The sequence below is a fragment of the Lytechinus variegatus genome, chromosome 12 (assembly GCF_018143015.1).
Source record: "Lytechinus variegatus isolate NC3 chromosome 12, Lvar_3.0, whole genome shotgun sequence".
Taxonomy (NCBI): Eukaryota; Metazoa; Echinodermata; class Echinoidea; order Temnopleuroida; family Toxopneustidae; genus Lytechinus; species Lytechinus variegatus.
In genome coordinates, this window is record NC_054751.1 from 16276836 (window position 1) to 16291648 (window position 14813).

Sequence of the window (14813 nt, forward strand, 5' to 3'; positions counted from 1 at the left end):
TTGTTATTCAATGGTGGTATTTCTTTTCTGTGCATGTTATACCTATTTTTATTGGATTTCTAGAGATATATTCACTAGCTAACCAACGGGGGGGGGGAGTTTTTTTTTGCTTGTCAATTTTTTGTCTGGTACGAAATCCTATATTTGTGGTTGAAGACCTTTTTTTTGCTTGTCAAATTTTTGGGCGGACGAATTTGCCCCCCCCCCCGTGGAAAATCCCAGGTACGCCACTGGATACATTCAGTGACTAACGTTTATCAAATAATATTTTGGTGGAATTTTCAGGTAAATGTAAATATTCAGAACAATATACATTGTGGCCATCATTTATAATCATTTGAAATTGCCTTGTGGTATAAAATTATGAAGTACTTATTATATTCATGTAAAATAACTGCAAAATGCAAATCATGAACCACGGTAAGAAAAAACTTGACAATTTTTACTTGAAGTAAAATAATAACCTTTTCCCAAGTGTTATTTTTAGAGTTTAAAAAATATTTCAACAGAAGTCAGACGAACGAGCATTGTGAGCTCACTGATTTTCATTTGAAGATTAGTTGTTAGATTATGACCTCCTGCCCTCGGTACAACAAATATTGAATAAACACCTCCCCCCCAAAAAAAATTATAATGATAAAGATCTATTTGCGCCCCCGTAGTTTCGCTCTCTCGCATTTTAAAAATCGATGACGTTGATGCATTTTTTTTTACCTAACCAAAGGTTCAGTTCATCATTAATATGCCCTAATAAAGGAGTGACACCCATAAAGGGTAGGTGTGTAATTTTTCAAGTAGTGATGAAAAGGCGAACCAAAAAAAAAAAGAAGAAGAAAAGAGCTTGATCGTGTAAGTCCTTGTTGCCCCTGCATGCAACTCAATTTGAATGACGTACTTTTCACGTTTAGGTTGGCTTGCCCTCCCCTTCAAATACTTTGTTGCATTTATGACTAAACATGCTTTCATACAACAAAATAGGCCTACCGTCAGAAAACGCTGTTTATAGTCCGAGGAAAAGAATATTGCGATTTTGAGATTATTTTTTTTTATAATCCTTTGTTTGATTTTATGACTTTCGTTATTTGTCTTTTGGAGTTTGCAACAAAGTATTTTGTTTGATATACAAAGATTTTTACCACTATATAATTTTTGTAAAGTTTTATTTTGACATGCACACTCCACTTAATGCAGAATGTTTGCGTTTTTGGTGTGTTTTTTTCTTTACTAAAGTCTTTTATGTTATTCATTTAAAATATAATAATGAAAAATCAATGTGAGACCCCCCCCCCAAAAAAAAAGGGCCCATCCAGTGGCTTACCTAGGATTTTCCACAGGGGGGGGGGCAAAACCGTTCGCCGAAAAATTTGACAAGCTCGTCAGGGGGGGGGCAGAGATACGTCCTTTGTATGGGTTGTGACTTGTCAGGGGGCAGAATGCCCCCCCCCCCGTTGGTACGCTAGTGGGCCCATCTCTTTGCAAATCAGTGGCCATGGCTATGGGATCAGAAAAAAAATGATGCGTTCGTAAAGATTTTTCAGCATTGAATAGAATTTTCACAAGATGGCGCCCTTAAGATTTGCACATGTACTTTGCTTCACAATGGTACAAAAAAAAATATGGACAAATTATCACACTAGGAAGCAGGTTTTTTTTAAAGTATTCTTTTATTGCTTCTTCCAGTGAATGCAAACATAAACTGACTTCATAAGTTTCATAACTTCCTAAATTTATGATACATCATAATAACTTAATGAAATATCAAGGTACTTCATGAACATACATAATTTATGAATAATCCATTCATTTTCCAATTCAGTGAAATAAATCAAGAAATATAATACAAAAAAAAGAAAATAAACACATCCGAACACATCCCACACGCAAAAAAAATTTAAAAAATGAATCTTTTTCCTAGAGGTCCCCTCCTTCCCAACACGCCCTCACAGATAAAATCATGCAATATTTTTTTTTTACCTGAACCCGGATGAAATTGACAAACTCGCTATTTATGTTATATGTTTTTTTTTGCATTTTGTTATAAATGTTATCATTAATATTTTTCTATTCACTTAAATAAGCTTAATCCAAAGGTGAAATATCTCAACAGTATATTCATTTAGGAAGTTTCATAACTTCCTAAATTTATGATACATCATAATAACTTAATGAAATATCAAGGTACTTCATGAACATACATAATTGAATAATCCATTCATTTTCCAATTCAGTGAAATAAATCAAGAAATATTATACAAAAAAAAAGAAAATAAACAAATCCGAACACATCCCACACGCAAAAAAAATAAATCTTTTTCCTAGAGGTCCCCTCCTTCCCAAACACGCCCTCATAGATAAAATCATGCAATATTTTTTTTTTACCTGAACCCGGATGAAATTGACAAACTCTCTATTTATGTTATATGTTTTTTTTTTGCATTTTGTTACAAATGTTATCATTAATATTTTTCTATTCACTTGAATAAGCTTCATCCAAAGGTGAAATATCTCAACAGTATATTCATCTCCCCTCCCCTTACCCCCCCCCCCCCCCTCCCCCCCGTACCACCACCTATCCCTCATCATCAATGCAAATTGCGGGGCAAATTGCATGCAAAGTGCATTGACTCTTATTCTTTCAAACCGGAAACAGAGCTAGAACTAGTCTAGAGAGCAAGAGCGCGCGGCAAAGTTAAAATAATTGAGTAATTATGGAAGAACAAAATGACACTTCCGAAACTCCTATGGAGAGTCAAGATACAGCTGCTGTTATAGATCTGACGGAGTTTGATAAGAACAATAGTGGAAATGCATTTATTCAATCAGAAATACCCCAGATTTGCAAAGATGAGCCTTGTTGCTTTGGAATCGACGAAGCTGGCAGAGGTCCCGTGCTTGGTAAGTATACCCGACAGCCACGGCGCACTTACCCCGGCCCAGCCCGTTAGAATGGCGCTAACCTCACCTAGCTGCTACTCCTCAGGCCCAAAGCCTTACTATATAGTATTAAGCTAAGTTACTTATTATAAAGGCAAAGTCGGGATAGATATGGTATGCATGGTCATGAGCTATGGTAGTTGATCATATTACCGAACACTTTTCATGATTTCAATCATATCAAACACATTATTCTCATGAAAACGTTTGGTTCTTTAAAGTTTAATTTTACTTTTGCCTTAGTTTTGGAAGGATCATTTCATATTCAATTTCAAACCCTTGGCTTTGGCTTTGCAAAAATGCAAAGTTTGAGCGTATGAAATAATTTTTTGACGCGTATGGACATCTGGTGCATGCGTTCGGTAATACAATCACTCACTAGATTGATTTTTTGAAACCCGGATTATTCTGCAAAAGTCGTATTTATTACACAGCAAGATGATCTACAATGTAGCTGTAAACTTTGACTTAAGTTAAGGGCGACAGTAACATAATTATAGATCTCATTTGTAGATGTAGACAGGAATAACAATTTCTGACATCATGATCTTGAGACTCTTAACAATAACAATCATCTCCAAACCAGACATGACAGTCTGACTCCAGAATAATAATGTTAGATGAATGTTTGTTTTAGTTTAGGTTATCAAGTGATGAGTGACTGATGATCGATGAAGCTATTAGTTTTGGTCTCCTCATTTTGAAGGTTTTGATGAGTCAAGCAGTTGACCACTCAAGGCACTCATTCAATGAACAAGGTTATGATATAACCTTGTTCTCAGTTACATCTCCATGTGTGGCAAAATAAGGGTGGCAATGTTTGGCTTATTTTCTCTTTTTTATGGGACAAATGCTTGATTTTCTTACACTGTCAGTTTTCATTACAGCTATTCATCATATAACTTGGCTCTTATGTAAATTTAATTTTTTGAATTATTTTTTTCTTAATTAAAAGTAGAGATTGAAAAATGAAAATTTTCTTGCCATATTACTTTCCACCAATAGAGGGCGTACAAAAAATATGCCCAAAATTCAAGTTTTTGAGCGCTCTGGTGAATACAAAAATTATTCCCAAGTTACTAATGAAAAATAAATTGCAACTGTATGGAAATTAGTAATTTTACCATCCTGCCTGTGGAGAATCTACATGTAGGACTATGGTATGCCATTGCTGTATTGAGCACACACTTTAAAAAATCATTAAGATATCACTTGGTCACAAAAGTGATATTTTAATGATTTTTTAAAGTGTGTGCTCAATACAGCAATGGCATACCATAGTCCTACCTGTAGATTCTCCACAGGCAGGATGGTAGCAGTGAACAAGTGACTCAAGGGTTCATTAAATGCCGCCGCGCACAGAAAAATCAAGCCATAGAAGTCGTGTGTTGTGGACACCAGAAGAGGGGTCGCAGCATGCGACCCACTAGTTAGAAATCCATGGCCAAACGCGGTTCATGGTGCGAGGTTAGTATACTAATACTAACCTCGCAATACATGTGAGTGGCACTTGACTAGAGTCCAGATGCTATAACGTTGATAAACACACCTTATGTTTGAAGTATTTTCTTTTTCAATTTCTAATATAATCTAGATCTATATGGAATTCATAGACATATCACATGATATAATGTTTGGGGGTAATTACTTGCACGTGACATCACAAAATAAAATTTCATATCTCCATTATTCATTTACAAATTTTCACCAAATCTTCATTGATAATTTTTCTTTATATTTTTCTGCTGTTAAAATCATCAAACTCAAATTTATGTTCGGTGAACATCCTCGTTATTGTCAAAGTAGATCTAAACTGTTGTACTAGAAAAATGATTTTTTTTTCTTCAGAATTCAATAAAGACACATGTTTGTGATAATTGATATATATTGTATAAATACAATGGAAATAAATTGAGGAATTTTTCATCTTTTAAGTTCTTGTATTCTCTGCCTGATAACCAATTTCTTCTTGACAGGTCCCATGGTCTATGGAACAAGTTTCTGTCCACTCTCCTGGAAAGAACAACTTGGAGACCTTGGCTTTGCAGGTAAAACTTTAGATTTATATTGATTTGAATTTCTTCTTTCAAGATTAATCCGGCTCCTTCACTAAAGATTCTTGCAGGTAAGTAGCCTTGGCTGGGTATACTGGTGAATTTCTAACCCTGGTACCCCCCCCCCCCATCGGTCTAGTGGATTCTTATCATGCAAAGGTGGTGACTCTCGACCTCAATTTAACATCCTATCTAAGGGACAGTTTTCTTAATTTAACATATCCTGCATCTATATAACAGGGAGGGGTACTTTGACACACAGCAGTCATCCTCCTGGGGGTGGACACCCAGTATTCATCTTTATTAAGGTCACATTTTTAATGACTTGAATATCGATGCAATTTTAATATACTGTACTACTAAGAGTCTGGTGTGTTTCTATATTTTTCTTCTTTTTTTTCCCTTATTCTTAGGAAATGTACAATATTAAAATTTCATTTCATTTAACTTAATTTTAAGTTGTAATACCCACAGATCAGTGTATATGTATGTATCACATATTTGATTCTCTGAATGATTTCAACATCACTTCAATATCAAGTTTAGAATTAATAAATCAGATATTTCTTGCAGTAGCTCTCACCTTTGTATAACATTTCATCATATTTCCCCCCTTACTTCTTAGTCTTTAATAAGGTTATATATTCTAGTCTTAAACAAATTATTTATCTTTGAAATATTTCAGATTCCAAGACTCTGAATGAAGAACAGAGAGAAGCATTGATGAAGAAAATCCAAGATGCTAGTGACCATATGGGGTATAAGATTGAGATTCTCTCACCAAACTACATTGCAAACGCTATGCTTAGAAGGTGCGTTCAGAACCTTACCTACATGTAATGGTGCTGAAACACTGCAATGTTTTAGCCAGCTTATGCCGGCGTGCTTACAAAATATGGCAAACTGGTTCAATCCTATTTCTTAATATCAAGAATTGTCATTTGTTTACATTATGAAATTATTTAATAATATTAAGAATAAATTTAAGAATGAAGAATATCAAGAAATGACATACAAGTACTACTAAACGGCTTGCTATACCTCGCCCGTGACCTAGTGTAACCTTCAAAATTCTTTATCTCATTATTACAGTATAAAAGCACAGTCACAGAAATGGATTTGATTCCCCCATATTACTTGCTCAATGGAGGTTTTGTGGTGCCATTTAAGATATTACCCATTATTGTTTGTTGAAGGAGGGAAGTGTTATAGTGTAAAATGAGAGCCCCATTTCACCCCTTGATATTTTTAGCATTTTTATTATTGCTATTATAATTATCTCTATTGATTGAGCTCAGACTCAAAGTATCCCCCCCCCTCCCTCAAGATCATCTTGATGACATGTTTTGGAAATTACTTTGGTATAATTTTTCGAAGTTTAGGTCCAAGAACTACTTTTTATTAATGAATGTATGTTTTTCTCTCTTTGAAAATGTTTCACTTTAGTTGTATGTTTTTCTCTCTTTGAAAATATTTCAGTTTAGTTGTTTTCATTATCAGCACTGCTGTGCTAAAATTTCATGAAGGCTAGAATATCAGAGGAATTCCACTGTATTATCTTCATATAATGTTGATGAGTCAGTAGTTCATGTATTTCTAAGCATAATTTGCTATTCTCATCTTGAATAGTATTGAACTAGGTATTGATTGTAATGTCTTTCGAACAGGAGTAAACATAGTTTGAATGCTGTATCGATGGATTCAGCCATCGGTTTGCTGAGGTTAGCATTGGCTGATGGTGTCCAAGTGAAAGAGGTAAGAAACAAAAGGTAATTTTTATAATTTAAATATAAAACACAATTTTTTTCATCTGGACTATCACATGAAAACGAAAGTTATATAAAATTTCCCATACCAGTCAGCTTGTGGATCAGGGAGGCAAGGCAGATCCAGAATTTCTTATAGGAGGGGTCTTAATTTCCTTTTAAAATTTCTGACAAGCAAAAAAAGTCAAGTGTAACCACGTTTGTGACTTTCCTGTAAAAACTTATTGTTGACAAGCAAGAGTGATATGTTATCTCTCCATTTATATGGTACCCCTTCCCCTTGAATCCAAGGAGGGAAGGGGATCACTGTTGTATAGATAGCAGGGGGCAGGCTGTGGGAGCCATAGCCCCCTTAAGGTTTCATAACCCCCCCCAAAAAAGAAAGAGAAATGACAGAAAAGGGTGAAATATGATATCATTTCTTGAATACTAGAAGTTGATCAAACTTAGTCTGTCATGAAATTAGATTTTTGCAGTAAAAAGTAAAACAAAAAGAAAAAATTCTCATTCACTTTTTAGAAATGTTGCTCCATAAGCCACATTTTTTTACCCAATACCCCATGGGGTGTACTGTGTGAGTTATCATTCTTAGTTATCTTCAGGCCCGATAATTAAATCACAACTCTCTTACATTCCTACATGTATGTGTTTATCCTCACAGGTATATGTTGATACTGTAGGGGATGCCAAGAAATACCAGGATAAACTATCGGGTCTCTTCCCTGATCTTGATATCACCGTCACACCAAAGGCTGATGCCAAGTTCCCCATTGTCAGCGCTGCTAGTATATGTGCAAAGGTTAGTATGCTGGGATGCTCCCCAGGTCGTGGAGAATGTGCATACACTGTATGGTGGCACTACAGAATCTAATGACCAGGGTTATATGATACACCTCCAAAGTGCTTTATGGAGACATCATTTGAATGTGGTTTATTAGAGAAGAATATTATTATTAGTTCTTTTAATGCACAAGTTTGTATGTTGGTATTCAATAATTTGACTAATCGATTATGTATTCCTTTGGGTTTTCACATTTTTTTTGTTTTAATGGATTTCCATGCCAAAACAACTAAAATAAACTAAATATGAATTTTGTGCAGACTGTTGACTCGTGGAAAGCTTTGAAGCATTTTGATGCTACACTCAAAGTTGCGTAAGAATTCAAAGAAAATTTCTTATAAAGTGCTTGTTTCAGAATAATTACATAAAATGTGTGATGAAGTCATCAATCATATATTTGATCAACCTTATAACTCCAGTCTTATTTGATCTCTTTGTTGTGCAATCTTATAGGTAACGAGAGATAGAGCGACGACTGGATGGAAGTTTGTTGAGAAGTGTGATATAGATACTGAGAACTATGGCAGTGGATATCCTAGTGGTAAGAAAACAATTCAGTTTACAAAAAAAAAACTTAAGTGCATATTATGTTCTATTAAGCTGAATTATTTTTTAGGTGGTCTGTCATGAATATGACAGATCACCTATTATATTCGTCAGAATTTTCTTTATTTTTATTGCCAAAGCTAGTAACCACTTTATCTCAATATCGGGCATGTCAATTTCCTTGATTTTCATGTCATGTATGGCAATCATTGTGGACATGCGAAACGAAACTTTTCAAGGTTATCAAATCATGATGACGTCATCTAGGCGCCATTTTGTGAAATTAAATGATTGATCATATCATCGCAACTAATCATCAAAAATCATCCATATTTGCATCATATCAAGTTCAGGTGACAAGTCATCAGGACATGTCAACACAGGTCATGCAAAGGTCACGACGCGCACGTACGCGCGCGTCAAAATTTAAAAATTTTCCAAATCAACCGTGGTCAGGTTTGGGTACGTTTCAGGCCATTTTGAGCATGTCAAGAATTTGCGCGCGCACAGGTATGCGTGCGCGTTCTTGCTCCTACCATCGCTATGCCTCTTCGAGTCGTCATTTATTTTGTGTCTGTCCATTGTCCATGATCTTCTGATTAATTTGATACCTCATTAAGCCTCTTACGACCAATAATACCGGAATGCGCGTCCATTCAAATTTGCATTGCACGCGCGTGCAAACTCGCAAAATAAGTCATAAGTGGGAAAAAATATGCCTATATAAAATTCACTGTAGCTCTTCAGGGAGTCCGTTGACCCCTAATTTTTCCTCACTCGTCAATATACTCAATATCTCATTTGGAAACTGCATAAATACCACAAAATTGCTTAAAAAATAAAAATTACACATTTTCGCAGCATACGTCAACGTATTTATGCATATTTGACCGTATCTTCATTATTAGTGGTCAGTTTTCTCTCAAATTTTGATATGATGTAGTCGAAAAAATTCTCTACAAATAACATGTGAATAATTTTCACTTTTGACCACAGCATCAATGTGTTGTGACCTGTTTAAGTTTTTCCAAATTTTTTCTGGGCCTATTTTTTGAGAATTTTCTTAAGAAAATATTTTATCAATCAATTTTACGGTCTTCCTATAAATTTCAAGGCAACTGGTTTTGTTTTTTTTCACGTAGGACATTTTTGTAATTTTTCCGGAACTTATTAAGAGGTAATTTTAACATTGTAGAACATCATTTATGTATTTTCTTTGTAAACGCTACAATATTGAAATGCTGTTGTGTTGAAAAATTTCATTCCGGACATTTTGTGGAAATTTCCTGATTTTTGCTTTATTCGCTTTTCACTAAATATAACATATAACAAATTTTCATATGCCTTCTGTAAAATTAAAAGTTATGCAATTTACTTAAATACATATTTTCCCGAAATTTTGCGGGAAAATTGCCTGTATTTGAATCTTTCACCTGAATTTTTTCTAGTAAAATCATTAAGAAAGAATTCTCAATTAAAAGTTAAAGACATACACAATTAATAAATGGATATTGAAAATTCTTGACGGAAAATATAATGTGAAATGTAACATTCCCCCCCCAAAAAAAAAAAAGATATTCCTTTCATCTAATACATCACTGATGAGTTTTGAAGTGAATGCTGTGAAATTGTAGCACTGTGAAATTTCTCATTAAAAATAATTCAAATTTAGCAAAAGCTTTGAATAAAATATTTGAGATATTTTAGTTTTCAAAAAGTATCATGAATTTTCACGCATTCTGTGAATTTGATACCCACTGACATTGTGAAAATTCTTGCTTGTAATCTTAAAAGAAAAGTTGCTTACTGAGTAAAGAATTTTTAAAAAGATTTTGCAAAAAAAAACATAAACTGTCGATTAAAAATTAGCTGCTCTGAAAATGAAGGCTCCTTTCATAGCGCAATTTCGGAAAACCAATTTCTGAGTTGTTTTAATGCATTTTACGTGCACCAAACTTCATTTTGTATTGCATTATCACCAACATATTTATAACCATCACGTTTGTCATCACACATTACAGAGTGAGTATTAAGCACCGGGATTTAGCAATGGTCAAAATTTACTCCCATGATGTCTATGATCAAGATTGTCTAATGATTTAGTTCATACATTAGGCGACACTTAATGAAATTTCATGACAGACCACCTAATTCGTCCTAATGACGAATTAAAATCTAGTTAAATATTATTTTTGTAGGTTTTATTGGAAGCCCCATCCCAACCAATAGCTTTAGTTAGACTCAAATACATGTACCCAGTCTTACATACTTTTCATCTTGATTTTTTATTAGCCTACCTATCTTTCTATGTCATTGTACTATCTTCATACTTGAACATTATTTTAGAACATGTTTTGTTTAGTATGTATCTACTGCTTATAAACAATATTTTTTGTTAAAGCACTATGTATCTATGTGAATATTGTTATTGTTGTTGCTGATAATACTGTTGTTGTGATGATGATGAAAATAACATTCGGCATTTAATAGAAAAAAATTGAGAGTCAGAAAGAGATTGTATATGAATAGCTTTTTACCTCCTCATAATCCCTGGGTCCAACAACATATTTGAATGAAAGAGCCTCAAAGTAAACTATGTCCATCCATATTTTGTTTTTCTCCTTGCTTTAACCCAACAGATCCTGCAACCAAGAAGTGGCTTGCTGGAAATGTTGATCCTGTTTTTGGATTCTCACAGTTTGTACGCTTCAGTTGGTCCACAGCAAGCATCATCTTGGATGATAAAGCCTTCCCTGTGCAATGGTTAGTGACTATAAAGAATGAATCTGATCAGATAACGAGGTGCAAGAATGTCCGGTCCTCCCCCAAATGATTTTGCAATGATATCATTCGGGTAAATTAAACAAGCACAGTTGTAGAATCAATCTAAATTGTATAAGAAATATGGAAGTTACTGCATTATGGGATACAGAACAAAGCTAAAATATTTTTCATTGATGCAATTCAAGTAAAGTGAGCTGACTTTTTAAACCATTTTGTTGTATGTAAACTCAAATATACAATTTTTTCATGGACATGTGGAACAGTGGAATTGATTTCAGAATTGTATCATGACATATTTTTGTTTTCATTTTCATGAGGAATTGACCACTGGCAGATTCAGATCCAATAATGGATTCTTTTTTTTTTTTATATATATATGATGACAGGGAAGATGATGATGAGGAGGATGAAGCAGCCAAAGGAAGTGCCTCACTGCTGACGTTCTTCGCTCCCAAGAGTGCAGACCCTCGACAGAAGAAACACCAATTCTTTAACGAGAGAGACTTGAAACAAGTCACTGCAATGTGATTTACGAGGGTATTAGCTGAAGAAGTGTTTCTGTACTACTGCTTTTTCCTCAAAGAATGAACACCTGTGAAAGAAACATCAAATCTTCAATGAGAATAGCTTGAAACAAGTCATTGTGATGTAGAAGTAAAGTAACCGCTAAAAAGGAAGCGCCTCCTTGCTATCATTCTTTGTCCCCAAGTGTGCAGACCTATGGCAGAAGAAACACCAATTCTTCATTGAAAGAGACTTGAAACAAGTCTCTGTGATGATTTGGAACGAGAGTAACGGCTGAAGAAGTGTCTGTCTGCTACTGTTCACTATTCTCAGAGTGTAGTCCTGCAAAAGGAACATCAATTCTTCAACGAGAGCAACTTGAACAAGTTACAGTTCTGTGATTTGGACCAAGAGTGGGCAAACATTTTTTGGCCCAAGAGTGCAGACATTCGGCAGAAAAAATACCAATTCTTCGAGAGAGGGATTTGAAATGAGTTACTGCGATGTGATGTAGAACTAGAGCATCAGCTAAAGGAAACGTCTCCTGCTAACTTCCTCCGCCCATGAGTGCAGATCCTCAACAAAAGAAACACCAATTATTCAATGAGAGAGACAGGTCACTGTGATGTGATGTGGAACTAGAGCTCCTAAATTTTACAAAATGAGGCATGTAATGAAAGGTTCATTTTCTGTGAAAGGGTAAAATGTGTTTGTCATTCACATAGACCTCGAAGCAATATAATGATGTCTCTTAAAGAGTGAGCATTTATATAAAATATTTGGGGCTGTTCCTCAGACTTAGGTGTAACTTATGGCCACCACACACCTTATGATTGGTCTCCAGCCCGATTTTGCATTTAACAAGTATGATATTGATGCGAACATTGGGACATGAAACGTTTGTCTAAAGTATTGAATTGTGATCTGAGTACTCCGATAATCAAATTAATGAATATTGCGTTGGGAGTGTAACATTGAGTGGATTAAAATTTGATTGTTAAGTCATGGCAAACGTCCAAATATGGACCTTACTGCAAACTAAAGGCTTGCTGTAATCTTTCACAATATTCAAAATTTATTTTATATTTAGGTAGTTATGTGGCTACATAGAAAGCAGAGGATTTTTCAGGTGATGCTGCATATGTATGCAAATTACCACAGGCAGCACCGCATGGAAATCAGGTTGACAAGGTCATTTCTCCAAAATGATAGTGATTTAGGAGCAATAACCATTTACCTTTTTTTTTGCCTGTCATTTTTTACTATCTGAACAAAACCACCTGCACCCCTATTTTCAAAAATCATTCCCAGGGCGCTGTATGGGCTGTGGTGCTTTGATGGCTTGTTAACATTAAAACCAAAAAAGTCCAAAATGAAAGATTTGGAAGAAATCATATAAATTTAATATTCAACCTTTATCATTTTGTAAGCTTTCCTTATTTTTATAAATATGTATGCAATGGTAAGAATGAATGCTCTTGTTGTCTATTTTGCTTTTTCAACTTGCACTTATAGTGCTGGGGGTGGGGGTGAATAAAAAAAATTATCACAATTTATGAAAACTTGAAAAGCTTAGCCAAGAAAGTTATTTTTATGTGTCCTGAAAATAGTATGATTAAATACAATTGTCAATTCATCACGGAGGATCATGTAACATAACAATCCAGAAATACATGCTGTAGTGTTCTACAATCTACTGAAATTATTTACAGCATATGACATCATCCATAAATTTTCCCTGTGTATGTACATGCAGTGGTTGACCTTCTGTGTTTTCCAACCAGAATATCTAGCTGTATATGAAGGTGAATCTGCCCAAATTGGGACAATTGTTTTTAAACTTGAATGGAAGTTTATAGGTTGACTTATGCTGTCATACACATGATAATAATAAAGACAAGATGCTATGAATTGTGGTGTTAGCATAGAGTATATTTATTTGCATATACAGTACTTACAAAACAAGTCTGAGCAAAGTAAAATGCCCCAATACACATAAAGAAATATGAGCAAAATTGTACATTTGTTGTTAAATAGTTATAGCCAGTCACAGTAGAAGTACAAAATTATAAAATAATCTTTCATATTTACAGCAGGAATTACAATTTCAGATCTAATGGCAAATCAAGGAAAATTTCACAATTACTTTGATCTATTTAAAGGCAAGTCTGCCTTGGAAACAACGGAATCTGGAGAGCATTTCACCTTTTGTCATCCGACACGCCCTTAACAATCTGGGTCCTGTGACAAAAATTAGCGATTAATCGTACGCTTGATTTTTACGGTTAATTGTACATTGTAGTCAATGCAAGCTTAACAAAGTCTTATAATCATTGCTACGATTTGTGTTACGGGACCCAGATCTGATAAATTACTCTGACTTGGGCAATTATTTTATTCAGAGAACTTAAGGAATATTATGCAAACTTAATCATAGATCAAATCGCAATTGCCAAAGGTATGCACTCAATATCTCTTGTATATACATGTACAATATGTGTATGAAATATATTGGATCAAATAAAAAAAATATATTAAAAACACCTTGACTGAAGCAATCCTTTATCATAAAGATGGGCATTTTGTAATAGTAGAAGGTGTAAAAAAAATTTGCATGAACTGTTAGATATGTGATTCGAGATACAAAAGGGAAGGGGTAGGTATCCTATTCACATGCTCTAGGCCATAAATACAGACCATTTATCATTCAGGAGGATCCGGGAAGGGGGGAGGGGGTTTAAAAGATTTAAGTATGACTTTGAAGCCCACGCGTACATGATATGGAACGTGCAATCTTATTGATCAATACGCAGTAATGCGCATCCTCTTGGTATGATCTGACCATTGTGGTCATGCCTTTTATACCGCACACAACTAGGCATTAAGTGCAACTCTAAGTCATACTTGACTCTTTGTAAAACACCCCCGGACTGCGGTAATAATATTAACTCCGATTGAAAATCTGTCACACAAAATCTTTCCAAAATTCAAGTCCAATTAATAAGTCCAATTAGAGCGAACATTCGCCATTGGTGAAAGTGATATGACATATTTGAGGTGATAGGGGTGGTTCTGTGTATCTACTCTCTGAAGCAAAGCTGAGATAAGATAGCATACATCTGCATTCACATCACTGCGGAAGCGACAGTTTGTGTCATCCACTGAAACCAAATGGTGATTATTTGCTTTATACACCACATTGGAAATGATCTCATAGAAAGAAAAAATATATAAAATTGAAACAGATATCAAATCTAATGAATAAAAATTTTAGCATTCCATGACCCAAACTTGATTTTATAAAATGAGATGTCTAAATTGATAATTGTCCTCAACACTGAATAAAAAAGGTTACCATTCCATTACAATATGTTTTATCCATAA

At 34.6% G+C, this 14813-nt stretch overlaps 1 protein-coding gene across 1 annotated transcript; it reads left to right on the forward strand.

Annotated features, from left to right (window-relative positions):
- The first annotated feature begins 2644 nt into the window (after positions 1 to 2644).
- LOC121425618 (ribonuclease H2 subunit A-like) lies at positions 2645 to 14748 on the forward strand. Its single transcript, XM_041621741.1, has 8 exons — positions 2645 to 2895; positions 4911 to 4982; positions 5674 to 5800; positions 6656 to 6743; positions 7416 to 7553; positions 8049 to 8136; positions 10781 to 10904; positions 11312 to 14748. Exons 1-8 carry the CDS (start codon positions 2709 to 2711, stop codon positions 11451 to 11453), a joined length of 966 nt encoding a protein of 321 aa, XP_041477675.1. The 5' UTR covers positions 2645 to 2708; the 3' UTR covers positions 11454 to 14748.
- The last annotated feature ends 65 nt before the right edge of the window (positions 14749 to 14813 follow it).